Source organism: Nyctibius grandis, chromosome 24, assembly GCF_013368605.1.
Source record: "Nyctibius grandis isolate bNycGra1 chromosome 24, bNycGra1.pri, whole genome shotgun sequence".
NCBI lineage: Eukaryota > Metazoa > Chordata > Aves > Nyctibiiformes > Nyctibiidae > Nyctibius > Nyctibius grandis.
This window is the reverse complement of record NC_090681.1, coordinates 7,699,995-7,714,740: the sequence shown is the minus strand read 5'-3', so window position 1 is coordinate 7,714,740 and position 14,746 is coordinate 7,699,995. Positions and strand designations below refer to the sequence as shown.

At 42.2% G+C, this 14,746-nt stretch overlaps 1 protein-coding gene across 3 annotated transcripts in view; it reads left to right on the top strand.

Moving 5' to 3' along the window:
• The window catches only part of RLF (RLF zinc finger), a 56,937-nt gene that overhangs the window by 18,337 nt on the left and 23,854 nt on the right, over positions 1-14,746 (top strand). For all 3 annotated transcript variants that reach the window (XM_068418003.1, XM_068418002.1, XM_068418004.1), the window contains one exon: positions 4,923-5,055. In XM_068418003.1, coding sequence (XP_068274104.1) covers positions 4,923-5,055 — 133 coding nt within the window. The remainder of the gene's footprint in view (positions 1-4,922; positions 5,056-14,746) is intronic.

Here is a 14,746-nt window from a genome sequence, read left to right as displayed (position 1 = left end):
GTCACTTCTTGCCTTTATGTGATACAAACTGATTGGAAGGGCTTTGATGGTCAATTCCACCTCTTTCCAAGGCATAACACATGTGCTGAATGCCTTCTCAGAGTGCTGTAGCTCAGTAAAGCTCATTGAGTTCAGTCTTCCAGGTGAAGTTCGAAGTCATAGGCTGTTAAATGCTGATGGTTTTTGGGACTTAGTCTTTGACTTGGTTTATGACCTGATCTACGCTTGAGACTGCTACAGGTTAAAGCTGTAATGTTGTATTATTATATGGGATATTATATTATTATATTATATTATTATATTATATATTTATTATTATTATATAATAATATATATATTATATTATTATATGGGAGAGGAATGCACAATGGATACGCTGGCAACCTATTGTATTGAAAAGGCTTCATGCATGGTGCCGTACAGGTGAGAAAGGTCAAAAGTAGAGGTTGTCAGAATGGGCTTGTATTTATTTTGTGGGTAAGATACAGTATCCCTTCTACCTGCACACTGTAATTGTTTTCTAAATCACCCAAGTCTGAGGATAAAATTATATACGTAGACTTCCTACGTGATCATAATTGCCACTTACGGAAACTCTGGACTGTGGTTGCATACTTCATAGATACAAATTTAGATCAGTTTGTTGTTTACTGCTGACACTTTCAAAGGTGTCCTGAGGCTATAACTTGAGCATCTTTTGGCAGAAGCACTGACTTAAGCTTTGAGCCTATCATTCACCTGCCTGATTCTACTGGCATGCCATTTAGCTGTGTAAAGTGGGGAACTGATCATGCTTTAATTTCTAAAAACAAAACAAAAACCCCGCTCCTCCCCTGAGGCTCTTTCTGCAAAATTTAGTTTCCTGATTCAGCTTGCACAGGAAGGAAAGACTTGAACAGCTGTGTGAGCGTAAGGATTGCTTAAGTGATGTTTTCAAATGCTTAAATACAGCCTGAAATCTTTGTCTGTTGTAGCTCATATATTAGTCTCTCAATGCTGTTAGTTAAGAGCAGTTTGAACTCTGGTTAAGAACTTAAGAGGTCACTTGCATCTTCAGGGTGTAGCTGTGACATGCCAAAATTTTTTTTCCTTTGACCTTGTGGGTAATATTTCAGGCCCAAGGCCAGAAATCAATCATTGTCAGCATCCTACTTGGCTATCTTTGCATCTGCAAATTAGCACCAACTCTTCTATATACTTTTCATGTCAACAACTGATTTTGAGGTGGTCTCACCAATAGCTCACTTGCTAGTTTTACTTTCTCTATAATCATTTTTAGAAGTAGCTTAGTCTGTAGTAAATGATTTTAGTTAGCAAGTATGCTAGGAGCTAAGAGTTGGAACACAGTTACAGCAGTTATCTTAAAATAAAATCAACATTGGGGCGATATTTACAGAAAATTTTGGTTACTGCTAAGGAAGATGAGATGGTTGAAGTTACCAAAACTGCTCAATTGTTGCATTCGGCTATGAGGCTTTTAACTTTGGTGCCCCTTAGAATGTGGAAGTCTGCACTATAGTTTCACGTTTGGAAAGAACTCCTAATGTGTGCTTTTTCACTCACTTCTGATGTTAGTTTGGTTTTGTTCTTGCAGCTGGAGAAGAACTAGTGTAGGGCAGAAGCACTGAGTCACACTAAGTGTGCTTTCAGTATGTTTAGTAAATGCATTGAATATGCAGATCTCTGAAGGTGTCTATTGTGGAAGAGTCATGAGGTGGCTGGAGCTGGAAGGTAGCTCAAGTTATCTGATCCATCTCTTCACCCAGAATAAGGGCTATCTTGAATCAGGTTGCTTAGGGTCCTGTCCCACCAAGTTTTAAGTGTCTCTTAAGAATGGAGACTGCACAAACTTTGGGTAGTCCTTTCAAAGTGAGAGTATTTAAACATTGATGCACTTCCCCTACACCCACTTTAAAGAACTTCCCTTTATGTGACTTGTCTGTTAACTCACTCACTAGACAGAAAGAGGAGTCCAGCTTCAACTACCTACTGGGGAGTATAGCAAAGATAGAGACAGCTCTAAAGTTTCCCCCTTCACCCTCTCTTCCTAAGATTGTATAGGCCTTCTGGTGGCCTTTGCTGGACTTGCTCTGCTATGGCAAATGAGTTGTACAGGACAGCCACAAACTGGGTGTTGTACTCCAGTGCAGTCTCAAAAGTACCAAACAGAGGTGAATAAAGACTTCAACGTCCTGGTTATGCCCTGTTTGAAAATGTTCAGCATCGTTTGCCTTGTTTGCAATAAGGGCTCACTGCTGACCTAGACTTAAATTACAGACCCTAGAGGCCTGTTGTGCTAAACTGGAACCTAGCAAGCTGGTCACCAGCCTCTACTGATACTTGCAGTTGTGCGGGGTGCAGCACTTTGCATTTGCCTGTGTTGAACTTCAGTGAGTCCCTGTCAGCGACGTTCTGCGTCCTGTTGAATGTCTTTCTGAATGGCAGCCCTGCCCTCCAGTGTCAGCTGCTCTCCAAGTTCTGTATCAGCTGTGGACTGGCTCATACAGCCCACAAATGCGACAAATGTACTTTGTCCCATTATTCAGACATTTAATAAAGATGTTAGAAGTATCAGCTCAGTGTTGACCCCTGAGAAGTGCTTCTAGGAGACAGCTGCCGGTTGCTTTTTGTACAATTGGTCACAAGCCTTCTGAGCCTGGCAGTTGAGCTGATTTTTCCACCTGCATTATTGTCCACTTTTCCATATTTTAACAATTTGGTTTTAAAGACACTGTGGGAAACTGTCAGAAGCCTTGCTAAATCTGACTGCTCTAATGTCATCTGTAGCCGATTATCACAGCAGGTAGTCAGGTTGATAAAATGTGACTTGTACTTGGCAAATCCTGGCTGTTCCCAGTCACATTTTTGTTCTTCAGGTGACTGGATGTGGTTTCCAGGAGAATTTGCCCCATAGTCTTTCTGGGGACAGGTGATGCTGACTGGCCACTAGTTCCCCAGGGTCTCCTTCCCTTGGTTTTGAAAATGGGCATGGTAGTTCCAGTCACCAGGAACCTTCCCCCATTGGCCGTGACCTTTCAGAGCTAGTATTGGTCTTGCAGTGACATTCATGATCTCCCATCGACACCCTTGGCTTCTGTTCGGTACCATGGATGCTAACATGATTGTCTTAACATCTTGTCTGTTGTGCTGCTTCATGCCCCTTCCCCGCCCCCACTTTGCCACTAGTCATAGGGACCAGGAAGGCCAGAGTGCAGATCTTAACAGTAAAACTTGAGGCACAATTATTGAGTACCTTAGCCTCTTCAGTGTCCTCTGTTACTTGATGCACTCTTCTGTTGAGCTGTTCTCACACTTTCCTTGGCCTTTCTTTCACTTTCAGTCTTATATAATCATTGAATGCAAAGGTGCATTTTACTGTGAATGGTTAATGGGAAAGTCTGGGGTATTTTCATAGCAGATTCATTTGGTTATAGAAGGCAACTCAGGAACTTGAAAAACTTGTCTTGTGCGTTGCCATGTGGAATGAAGTTTATTGCTGTCTTTTGACAGCCCACGATACGAGGCTCTTTAGTTACTCTGGTATTCCCAATGGTCATAGCATTAGCCCCATTTAATTCTGATAATTCAGAGCATGGAATTGATTCCGGTATATGTAGAGGATACAACAGAGGCTATCAAAAGCAAATCTGAGGTTAATAATAGTGTTAAAAGTACTGCTGACTTAAAACACAGCTCTCTAGAACTAGGGGGCATTGTCACATATCAAAGTAATTCTTGAACTTAAGATGTGTTGTGACTGATGTGAGAAGCATTTTTACTGATTGTGTAGCCACAAATTGCCTACAGTTAACTGGCTTCAATTTGTCAGCGTTAGGAAATTCTGCGTGGTGATATTTCTTCCTCCCTTAACTCCTCAGATTTCCAGAATTAAAAGTAGTAGGGCCTTGATGACTCTGAGTATTGTACTATGTATACAGGTTTGGTGGATGAACTTCAGCTGGAGACCTGGTCATTGTGGAGGGGCTCTGGATCAGCCTTCACAGCATCAAAACTGTCAGGATCAGGAATCCCTGGATCGTAGAGTAAATGCACTGGACATGGATTAGTTCCTAAGGAAATGGTGTATCTGTATCCAGTAGAAGGATGTTTTCATCTTAACAAAGGAAATTATTCATGATCTAGTTTTATCTGGATTGTGAGTGTTGTACAGCAGTCTCTGCTGTGTATATTGTGCTCTTCTTTCTCTTTCTTAAGTTCCCTGAGACTTCTTGCATCTCTAACCACCAGGAAACCTGCATCTTCATATCACCCCAACCTCACCCTTTTGGTAGGTGAGAGTCCTTTCTGAGCCTCTCCCATTGCACTGCTTCTCATATAGGATAAAGGATATCCATATCATATATCCGTAAAGGATATTTACCACCATAACCTTCCTCAGACTAGTGAGTGACAGCTTTAATAATTCTCAGAGAAGTGAATTGAGAGGCTCATCTCACTAATGTTAACACTAAATGTAACATTTTACACTCTCAGCATTTTGTTATTCATTTTGAAAACTATTTAGTCTTCATTCCGGTTCCTTAAATGGCACTAAGTGCTTTGATACAAAATCATCCTTTGTCTTTTATACAATAATTTCTGTAATTTTATTTATATGTATACACGTACATGGAGAAACATATAAATTGCAGAAGACTTACCACTGCAGAATAGGCTTTTTGAGTTAAGCCATTTCAGTTAACTTTCAGTACTTTGAAACTGGGAAATTTTGCTGTAGGATTAGAGAAGTGAAAGGACATTGTACCGTTAAAATCATGATGCAAACATGTCAAAACAGTAATGACTTAGAAGAATGGTGTGAAATTATTAGATACAGTCAAATATTAGGACAGATAATGTAAAATTACATTGGTTTAATTTTTAGCAAAGACTTTTAATGACTTTTTTTTTACATTTTGTAGGATTCACATGATGCTTTACTGGAATTTGGGAATAACAACCTCCAAATATTGGTGGATATCACAAAGGAAGGAGTATGGAAAAATCCAGTTCTTCTTAAAATTCTATCCCAGCAACCAGTAGAAACTGAGGAAGGTAAGAATGTGATTTTAGAGATGATATGTGGTTATTAAGGAATTACTTGGTGCAGTTTTGGTGGAGAACCAGTGGCCTGAAGTCAGAAGAGTTGTATTTTAAAGTGCGTTCTGCAGTAGTATTTGTATGCTGCTAAACAATATTTATGGTGAAACTGTCTCACTGGCACTCTAAATAAGGTGTCCTTGCTAATGCAGCTCTGCTTGGACTATACTATCCATCGGTTTGAATATTTTGAAACTCCATTTTTAACAAGAATTACTTCTTTTTCCATCATAAAAATATGGAAATTTTGCTCCCTGAGGTGGTTTGTTCTTCATAAATTTGTGCTTTTAAATGTCTCCCTGAATGCTTCACAGGGAGGAATTGTGTATGTCCACACCTTTCAGAGGCATAGAAGATGTGTTTGGAGGGGTGACATGAGTGTGGAGGTTTCCTTTTATTAAGCTCTGTGCTGGGAAGCTTGTTGTGTTTATACTGTGGAAGTAAGATCTTTAATCAGAAAATGTTGAGAGGTGAGGAAGAGGAATTTTTGGCATCACTTTGTATAATTTTTGAATGTCTTCTCTTAAACTTTCTTCTTTTATTCACTGAATTTTTTTCATATCTATTAGTGTTACCATTAAGTACTTGCAGGTATTTCTTTTAACCGTTCCATTAACGGTACATGAGACTGCAGTTTACCTCAGTGGTAATCTAAAGTTAAAAATAATATAGAGGGGAAGAAGAGCTTAAAATATTTTCTTAAAAATTAAAGGAGCACAAAAAAGGGATTTTAAGTCAAGCTTTCTTCCGTAACAGAATCCTTCTTTCTGGCTTTGCGTAGCCTCTCTTTGAGTTGTGTTAAGGTAGTACTTTTTAAAAAATAACTGAGAAACACGTTAAAGTTATTGAGAGGATATGTTGCTTCTCTGTGCTAGAAAGCATTAAAAAAAAAAAAAAGCAGCCAAGGGTGGACTGCAGTCTTTGCTTGCCTTCACTTCAGGTATTCAATAGTATGGCAGAAACATTTGAACTCCAAACAGCGTTTAATCCCATCTCCAGCATGTCTTGAAAAGAATTGCATTCATAGAATCATAGAATGGTTTGGGTTGGAAGGGACCTTAAAGATCATCTAGTTCCAACCCCCCTGCCATGGGCAGGGACACCTTCCACTAGGTTGCTCAAAACCTCATCCAACCTGGCCTTAAACACTGCCAGGGAGGGGGCAGCCACAACTTCTCTGGGCAACCTGTTCCAGTGTCTCACCACCCTCACAGCAAAGAATTTCTTCCTAATATCTCATCTAAATCTACCCTCTCTCAGTTTAAAACCATTCCCCCTCGTCCTGTCACTACTTCTCCTTGTAAAAAGCCCCTCTCTCGCTTTCCTGTAGCCCCTTCAGGTACTGGAAGGTGCTAGAAGGTCTCCCTGGAGCCTTCCCTTCTCCAGGCTGAACAGCCCCAACCCTCTCAGCCTGTCTTCATAGCAGAGGTGCTCCAGCCCTCTGATCATCTTCATGGCCCTCCTCTGGGCTCGCTCCAACAGCTCCGTGTCCTTCTTATGTTGGGGGCCCCAGAGGTGAACGCAGCACTGCAGGGGAGGTCTCATGAGAGCGGAGTAAAGGGGCAGAATCACCTCCCTTGACCTGCTGGCCACGCTTCTTCTGATGCAGCCCAGGATGCGGTTGGCCTTCTGGGCTGCAAGCACACACTGCCGGCTCATATTGAGCTTCTCGTCAACCGTCACCCCCAAGTCCTTCTCCTCAGGGCTGCTCTCAATCCATTCTCCACCCAGCCTGTATTTGTGCTTGGGATTGTCCCAACCCACATGCAGGACCTTGCACTTGGCCTGGTTGAACTTCATGTGGTTTGCACAGGCCCAGCTCTCAAGCCTGTCAAGGTCCCTCTGGATGGCATCCCTTCCCTCCAGCGTGTCGACCACACCGCACAGCTTGGTGTCATCGGCAAACTTGCTGAGGGCGCACTCAATCCCACTGTCCATGTTGCCGACAAAGATGTTAAACAGGACCGGTCCCAATACCGACCCCAGAGGAACGCCACTCGTCACTGGTGTCCACTTGGATATTGAGCCGTTGTCCGTAACTCTTTGAGTGCGACCATCCAGACAGTTCTTTATCCACCGAGTGGTCCATCCGTCAAGTCCATGTCTCTCCAATTTAGAGACAAGGATGTTGTGCGGGACAGTGTCAAATGCTTTGCACAAGTCCAGGTAGATGACATCAGTCGCTCTTCCCCTATCCACCAGTGCTGTAACCCGATCGTAGAAGGCCACCAAATTTGTCAGGCATGATTTGGCCTTGGTGAAGCCATGTTGGCTGTCACCAATCACCTCCTTGATTTCTGTGTGCCTCAGTGTAGTTCCCAAGAGGATCTGCTCCATGATCTTGCCAGGCACAGAGGTGAGACTGACTGGCCTGTAGTTCCCCGGGTCTTCCTTTTTCCCCTTCTTGAAGATGGGGGTTATGTTTCCCCTTTTCCAGTCAGTGGCAACTTCACCAGACTGCCACGACTTCTCAAAAATGATGGATAGCGGCTTAGGAACTTCATCTACCAGTTCCCTCAGGACCGGTGGATGCACCTCATCAGGTCCCATGGACTTGTGCACCTTCAGGTTCCTTAGATGGTCTCAAACCTGATCTTCTCCTACAGTGGGTGGTTCATCATCCTTCCAGTCCCTGCCTCTGCCTTCTGTGACTTGGGTGGTGAGGCTAGAGCTCTTGCTGGTGAAGACTGGTGAGGCAAAAAAGTCATTGAGTACCTCAGCCTTCTCCATATCCTGGGTAACCAGGTCTCCCGTTTCCTTCCGGAGAGGGCCCACATTTTCTCTAGTCTTCCTTTTATCACTGACACACCTATAGAAGCATTTCTTGTTGTCCTTGACATCCCTGGACAGGTTTAATTCTATCAGGGCTTTAGCTTTCCTGACCTGGTCCCTGGCTTCTCAGACAATTTCCCTGTATTCCTCCCAGCCTACCTGTCCTTGCTTCCACCCTCTGTAGGCTTCCTTCTTGTGCCCGAGTTTATCCAGAAGCTCCTTGTTCATCCATGCAGGCCTCCTGCCATTTTTGCCTGCCTTCCTCTTTGTCGGGATGCATCGCTCCTGAGCCTGGAGGAGGTGGTCCTTGAATACTAACCAGCTTTCTTGGGCCCCTCTTCCCTCCAGGGCTTTATCCCAAGGGACTTTCCCAAGCAGGTCCCCGAAGAGGTCAAAGTCTGCTCTCCTGAAATCCAGGGTGGTGAGCTGGCTGCGCACCCTCCTTGCTGCCCTATGGGTCTTGAACTCCACCATTTCATGGTCGCTGCAGCCAAGGCTACCCTTGAGCTTCAAGTCCCCTACCAGCTGCTCCTTGTTGGTGAGAACAAGGTCTAGCATAGCACCTCTCCTCATCGGCTCCTCTATCACTTGGAGAAGGAAGTTGTCATCCATGCATTCCAGGAACCTCCTGGATTGCTTGTGCCCAGCTGTGTTGTCCTTCCAACAGATGTCAGGGTGGTTGAAGTCCCCCATGAGGACCAGGGCCTGTGAATGTGAGGCTACATCTACCTGTCTGTGGAGGGCCTCATCAGCTTGGCCATCCTGGTCAGGTGGCCTGTAGCAGACACCCGCTATAATGTCTCCCGTCCCTGCCCGCCCTTTAATCCTGACCCATAAGCTTTCTGTCAGCTCCTCCTCCATCCCCAGACAGAGCTCCATGCACTCAAACTGATCATTGACATAGAGGGCAACACCCCCTCCTCGTCTCCCTTGCCTGTCTTTCCTATAAAGCCTGTATCCCTCCATTCCAGTGCTCCAGTTGTCAGAGTCATCCTACCATGTCTCTGTGATGCCAAGAAGGTCGTAAATTAGCATTCCATACTAATGTCCTGTCTTGGAGTCTTTCACGTATAGCATTGTTAGGCCATCCAATTGCACGGTTACTGCTCTTAGGGTATTTCTGCTCCAAAGGACTTGCGTTTCAAAATTGGTCCATATTACTGAAAACCTTCAGCTATTGAAGAATCCCTTACTTGGAGAGTAGTATACCAGTGAGGGCTAATGGTTAGCTCGCTTTGCAAACTCCCTACACCTGTGGCAAGCCAGGAGCTGTTCTGGAGGACTGGGTGAATTCCAGTAGGAGCAATTTCCTCGTACGTGTGGATTCCATTATAGATTAATTTGATTCTTACACACGTGACTGGTTTTATCAATGGCTGTATTACTAAACGCTGCTACACTTCTTCGTTCCTGTGCAGGAGGACCTTGACATGGTTCAGACTACCTCTTGACTTCAGCAGTAATAGGATAAACTAGTTTGTTCAGTCCTTTGGCTTTTAATTTAGGTTGAAGTTTCTGCTGACAAACTGACTGTACATCTCTGACCGTGTTGAATTGGGCTGAGTGTAGGTTCCCATTTCTGAGGTCACTTGGCAACCTTGAAACTATTGATTTCTTAGTGTTCTTTATTTAGTACATATCTGTCTGTTTACCTAGATCTGAATATATGCACAGAAGAGTTGTCGTCACTGGCGTTTCTTTCATGTGATGCAAGCAGAGACAACAGGACATTCATTGGAGCTCATCTGGAAATTTTGTAACTGTGCAAGTGCGTTCTCATATAGTCTGGAGTAGTCCACAGGCGTGCTTAAACAGACTGAATGTGACTTCACAATCCCTTGTTAGACCAGTCTGTCAAAGGAAAGTTTCTCAAGTAAATAACGCGGTAAAGCGTTAGACTTTTTAAATAAAGGGCAGTTCTTAAGAAGCCAAATATCCGCCTGAAATGTCATTTCTTACTGAGTGTCTTGCTTTTGTGGCAATCTTGGGAACCTTGGTTTGGTTTGGTTTTTTGCTTGCTTTCAGAGTATCGAAGAGCAGATAAACTGAGAATCCTTGTGGCCTGTGGACGTGCAACATAGCTGCTTAGACATATCTAAAAGATCTTTCTATAAGCTTTCCAAGCCATCTGAATGTGTCATCTTAGCACCCAAGCAAGATGTTTTAGATATTGGTTGAGTGCTTTCAACTGACAATACAGGGAACAGTAAGTAGTAGTAGAGCTCATGTGGTATTTGTCTACGTGTAGAAAGACAGTGAGAGCAGCACGTGAGAGTGCTCTCCTGTTTCTGCTGTTCTGGGTTGCAGCAAATACTGTGAAAATGGTAGATCAAAGCAGTAGCATGATTAGTAATGGAAATGGGAAAATAGCAAGCGATGGGGATATTTAATAGCTACAAATACTATAAAGTAAACTATTGCTGCAGTAGTTAAATAATTCTGTGCCCTTACATTACAGAGGATGGAGGGGGTTTTATTTGGTTGGTTTTGTTCTTAGCCTCTTGGGAGACTAAGAGCGTGTTGAACAGGTGTTGAAGATTTGCAGGAGACTGTAGGAGAGAACATAAGGCTGGGAAAGACAACGTAGGGCATAGGATTCAGTCTCCTGTAATTGTTCTCAGCTATTCAATAACATTTCAAAGAAATCAAAATCATGCATATCGTGAGTCACTGAGTCATAAACTCTAAAATGCTACAGGAAGAGAGAAGTAGATTGAGGGCAGACATAAAGTTTACGCTTTTCTCAGAAGTCAAGATGAACGTGCCAGATTTGTATACCCTACATTCTGGAGCAAGGCAAAATGAAAACTTAAAGAAATCCTGCTCTCTATGCCAACAAATTATGATGTGGAAAATCTTTTGACTCCTAAATTGTACTGCTTATGTAAATTGTTTATCTTGTTGACATCATCAGACAAACGTACTTCAGTGACTACAGAAGTTATTGTTGAAATACCAGCTGATCCATGAATCTGTATCATACCATGTGTTATGATTACTAAAATCTTGTTGGTTGTGTTTTACTTCCATGTCTTTGTTCAGTCCCTTCTTTCTCTGTGCCAGGAAGTCAGATGCTTCTGTAGTATCATTTGGCTTGCAGAAGGTCTGTCTGGGTAGCTGGAATTACTCTTGGCCTTGTGTAGGACATGGTTGGAGCTGGAATTAAGCAACTATCTCTGGGTGTCTACTGGAATAACTTAATCCTTTTCTACCTTCAGAATCATATCAAGTAAATGCTTGTAGCATAATAGGAGATCATAAGTCACTGATCAGTTACCAGGTTTTGTTTTCCTTCTTTTACTTGTGTCACCTCTTTGATCTGTGTGATGTTCTCTTCTGACTACCAGGCTCCATTTGACAGAAGTAGCAGGAAACAAAATGCACTTTCTACAGGTCACAGCAGGGATGACAGTTCTGCTGTTAGGCATGTTGAGTAAGGGATGCAGAAAGAGCTCTAGCACAACGGTTTCTCAGTTGTTTTAGTCAAACTGCCATTTTATGTTTCAGTACAACAACAGTTTTGCAGAGTATCTCCTGAAATGTTGTAAATAGATGCTGTTTCAGTCATCTAAAATGTGGTTTCTTTGAATAGCTTGTTGTTCATGCTTTTTGTTTTTTTGTCACGTGTCTGGAAAGCATTCCTAGTTTTTACTGTTGTGGGCCACTGGTAAGCCAGATGTGAGAGTAGCTCAATGTGCCCGGCTGGAGCTTTGTTTTGTGAACTGGTAGTTCGTGTTAATGATCATTGGATGCTTGCTTGAATCAAAGATCCTCAAAATGTGACATGTTCTTGTCTCTCTTAATTAGAGTTTTTTGGGTTTTTTTTAATGCACTAGCCCTGAAAAGGAACTGACATCAACTGTAACTATGGCTTACCAAATTTGCTCCAGCAAAAGTTTCATAGCTGCTTAGGTTCTGGCTGCTGCTTCTACGGCTGTTCTATGTGTCTAGGGGGGTCGTTGCTGTTTTGTACTGTCAGCTGGCTCAAGATGGTTGTTTTGGGCATGAATATTTGCTTGAGGAAGGGGTGGTAAAAAAAAATCATTGCTGCTTATGCCTTTTAGAAGAGTAAACGATATTAGCATCCCAAAGTGAACACAGTAGATGCTGTTCAGCAGTCTTGACCTCCGATGTTCTTCTATGCCTAAGGAAGCTAGCTTTAATTCTCTTATTTCAAGATTTTTTTTTTTTTGGCTTAAAAAAATAGTATCATTCAAGAAGAACAAAGAGGTTAGGGTGAGTTTGTTGCTGTGTGCAGCAGGTGAATACCAACACCTTGGTATGTCTCTTGACATGAGTTGATTTGTAGGAAAGCTGGGAGAACTCTCCACCACACTGCTATTGTAAAATATACAGACCTCAATGTTGTTCATGCATATTTAACTTTACTGCACTTGAGCGCATTGTTATCCTGTGCCAGAGGTACTTTCACTGGAAATGCTCACCTAAGATGCTGTTTCTCTTGAACATTTTTCATAGTGACCGCAGAGTCTTCTCGTGCTGTAGTGCCATCCATGCTTTATAAAGGCTGCATTCATGATATTGTGGTATAACTTGAATTCATCTTATACTGCAAGTGTTTTGGGTGAGAGGGGAATCTCTTATCCTTACTTTTGGTCCTAGGATAAGAGAGTCCTTTAGATACATATAGAGTTTGAAACTGCACTGATCCTTTACTACTCTAAAGGTTTGGAGGAGGGAAGGGTTGCAAGGTGTCTTTGCATTGATTTTTATGGCAGGCCTTTTTAGTCCTGAGATGCTTGGTAGAACACTGGGACAGAACAGACAACAACAGGAGGTCTAGGAAGAGAAGGAACAAGAAAATCTGTTCGTGGACATGTTTGGAAACAACAAATTTAGGACCGAGTACAAAATTAGGTTCTCTGAGGGGAAAGCAACTGTTCTGAGGAATAGGCAGCAACATGAGTTTTTGTTCCCTTTTCAGGGAAAGGGAGGTTGTTGCAGGCAGGCTGCTGGAAAAGAATAGACACTTCAAAGGAAAACTTAAGTGCTAAGAAAAAAAAATCACTAGTTAGATCTCTGACTTTTGTTCCTACCTTCACCACTTAACATCTGCATGACAGAGGAGCTCAGTTAGTCATTTGCCTCCTTTGCAGAGGTCAATACACACTTAGGTGTGGAGGAATTGGCCTAGGGGCACAGACCTTCCACCCTTGGGGGAGGAGGGGGTGCACATGCTTACTGGCTGCTCCCAAAGATTGCAGCAAGTTGAGACCCTCTTGTCCATACCAGCAGTGAGTCCACCTCCTGTATTTCATTAGCAAGTTTCTCTCATCTGTGCTTAAAGATAAAAGTGTGAGTGTAACCTGAAAACATTGAATTTGTCTGGCTGACTGCAGGTACTCTTAAAACATTTCCCATGTCTTGACTAGCTGGCTCTGGCATGTCAGTAAAAACTTCACTTGAGCAATAAGTGCGTGTCTAGCTGTGTAATAAGAAACAAGAGTAATCTAAATCATTCTTAGAGCAGGTAAATAGAATACCTTATTTTTCCCTAGTATTTCTTTTATTCTTCTCATGGACCTGAAAATTTTTTTATTTTTTTCTGTGAGCCAAGAGCTGTAGAAATAGAGGCTACAGAACTGCTTTGAATGCTTGTGGGCGCTAAAAACTATTACTGACGTGCCAGGGAATAGTATGCTTCACCTGGAATAGATGACTTTGTTCTGAAGTTGAGTAAGCAAACCTTCTTAGAGTTACAGTGATCTCTTGGCCACCTTGCTGTGGTCGCAGTCTCTTACATCAAATAGGATGGGTATTGAAGCACTGTTAGTTTTCCTTGATAAATTTTCAAGCACAGTGTCATATACAGATGTAATTTTTGAGAGGAGGCTTTTTTCCTAGCAACTGGGGAACTTACTGCAGACTGTCTCTTGGCTAGCCAGCTTTTTTTATCTTCTTCATTGAAGTTGCTTAATTTGAAGTGTCAGTGTCAGCCATGTCAAGAGTTTACTGCTCAGAGGTTTTTCGTGTGAAAAATGGAAACCAGTACCATAGATTTGAATCTTAAAATGATCTCTAATGGGCCACTAAGGAAACTTCAGCAGAATACTATTGTCTCACTACAAGCATATAGTATGTACTTGACCCCTGAAATGAGTTTTCTGTTTAGGTGCACATTATAAGATTCTGCCAGCTAGGTAGTATCTGTTAGAACATGTCATTTTTCTGTTTGGACAATAATTTAAATGCAGAAAGTATAAGAATTTTCCTGTTCTGTGTTACGTACAATCCTCTCTTTCAGAAATTTGTATGCTATTGGTTTCTTAGCTGCCCATCTCACATAATAATAATAAGATACCAACGTAGTGAAAATATTTTTATGCAATGGCTCTTCCAATAAGTTGTTATTCTAAAGCAAACTTACTTTTTTGACTAAACCAGTCTCTTGCAGGCTTTACAGGTATCTGGTTGACTACGGCTGCTGCAGAACACCGGTTCTAATATGTGTTTTATCAGAACATCTCAAGCATTTCCATAATTTCTTCTACAAATCATCAGTTAGTTTGTTCCTTGGTTGATATGTCTTATTGCATGCAGTATAAGAATGTATTGACTCATCTTTCTTAATTCTCAGGGGTCTTTTGAATATGTACAAATCTAGAGACTAGTATCAAACCTTTCTCTAGATGTTTCTGTTAAGCTGGAAATAGCACCGTAGCTGTCTTGAAGCGTACTATTTTGTCAGCTAAGGCGAAATACGTGTACTTTAGCAAAGCTTTTGATGCTGTCTCTCACAATATCCCTCAGGATAAAATGCCCAGCATACAGCTAGACAAGTCCATAATACATTGGGTGAGCAATTAGCTGATGGGTCGGGCTCCATGAGTTATAGTAAATGAGGTTACATCAG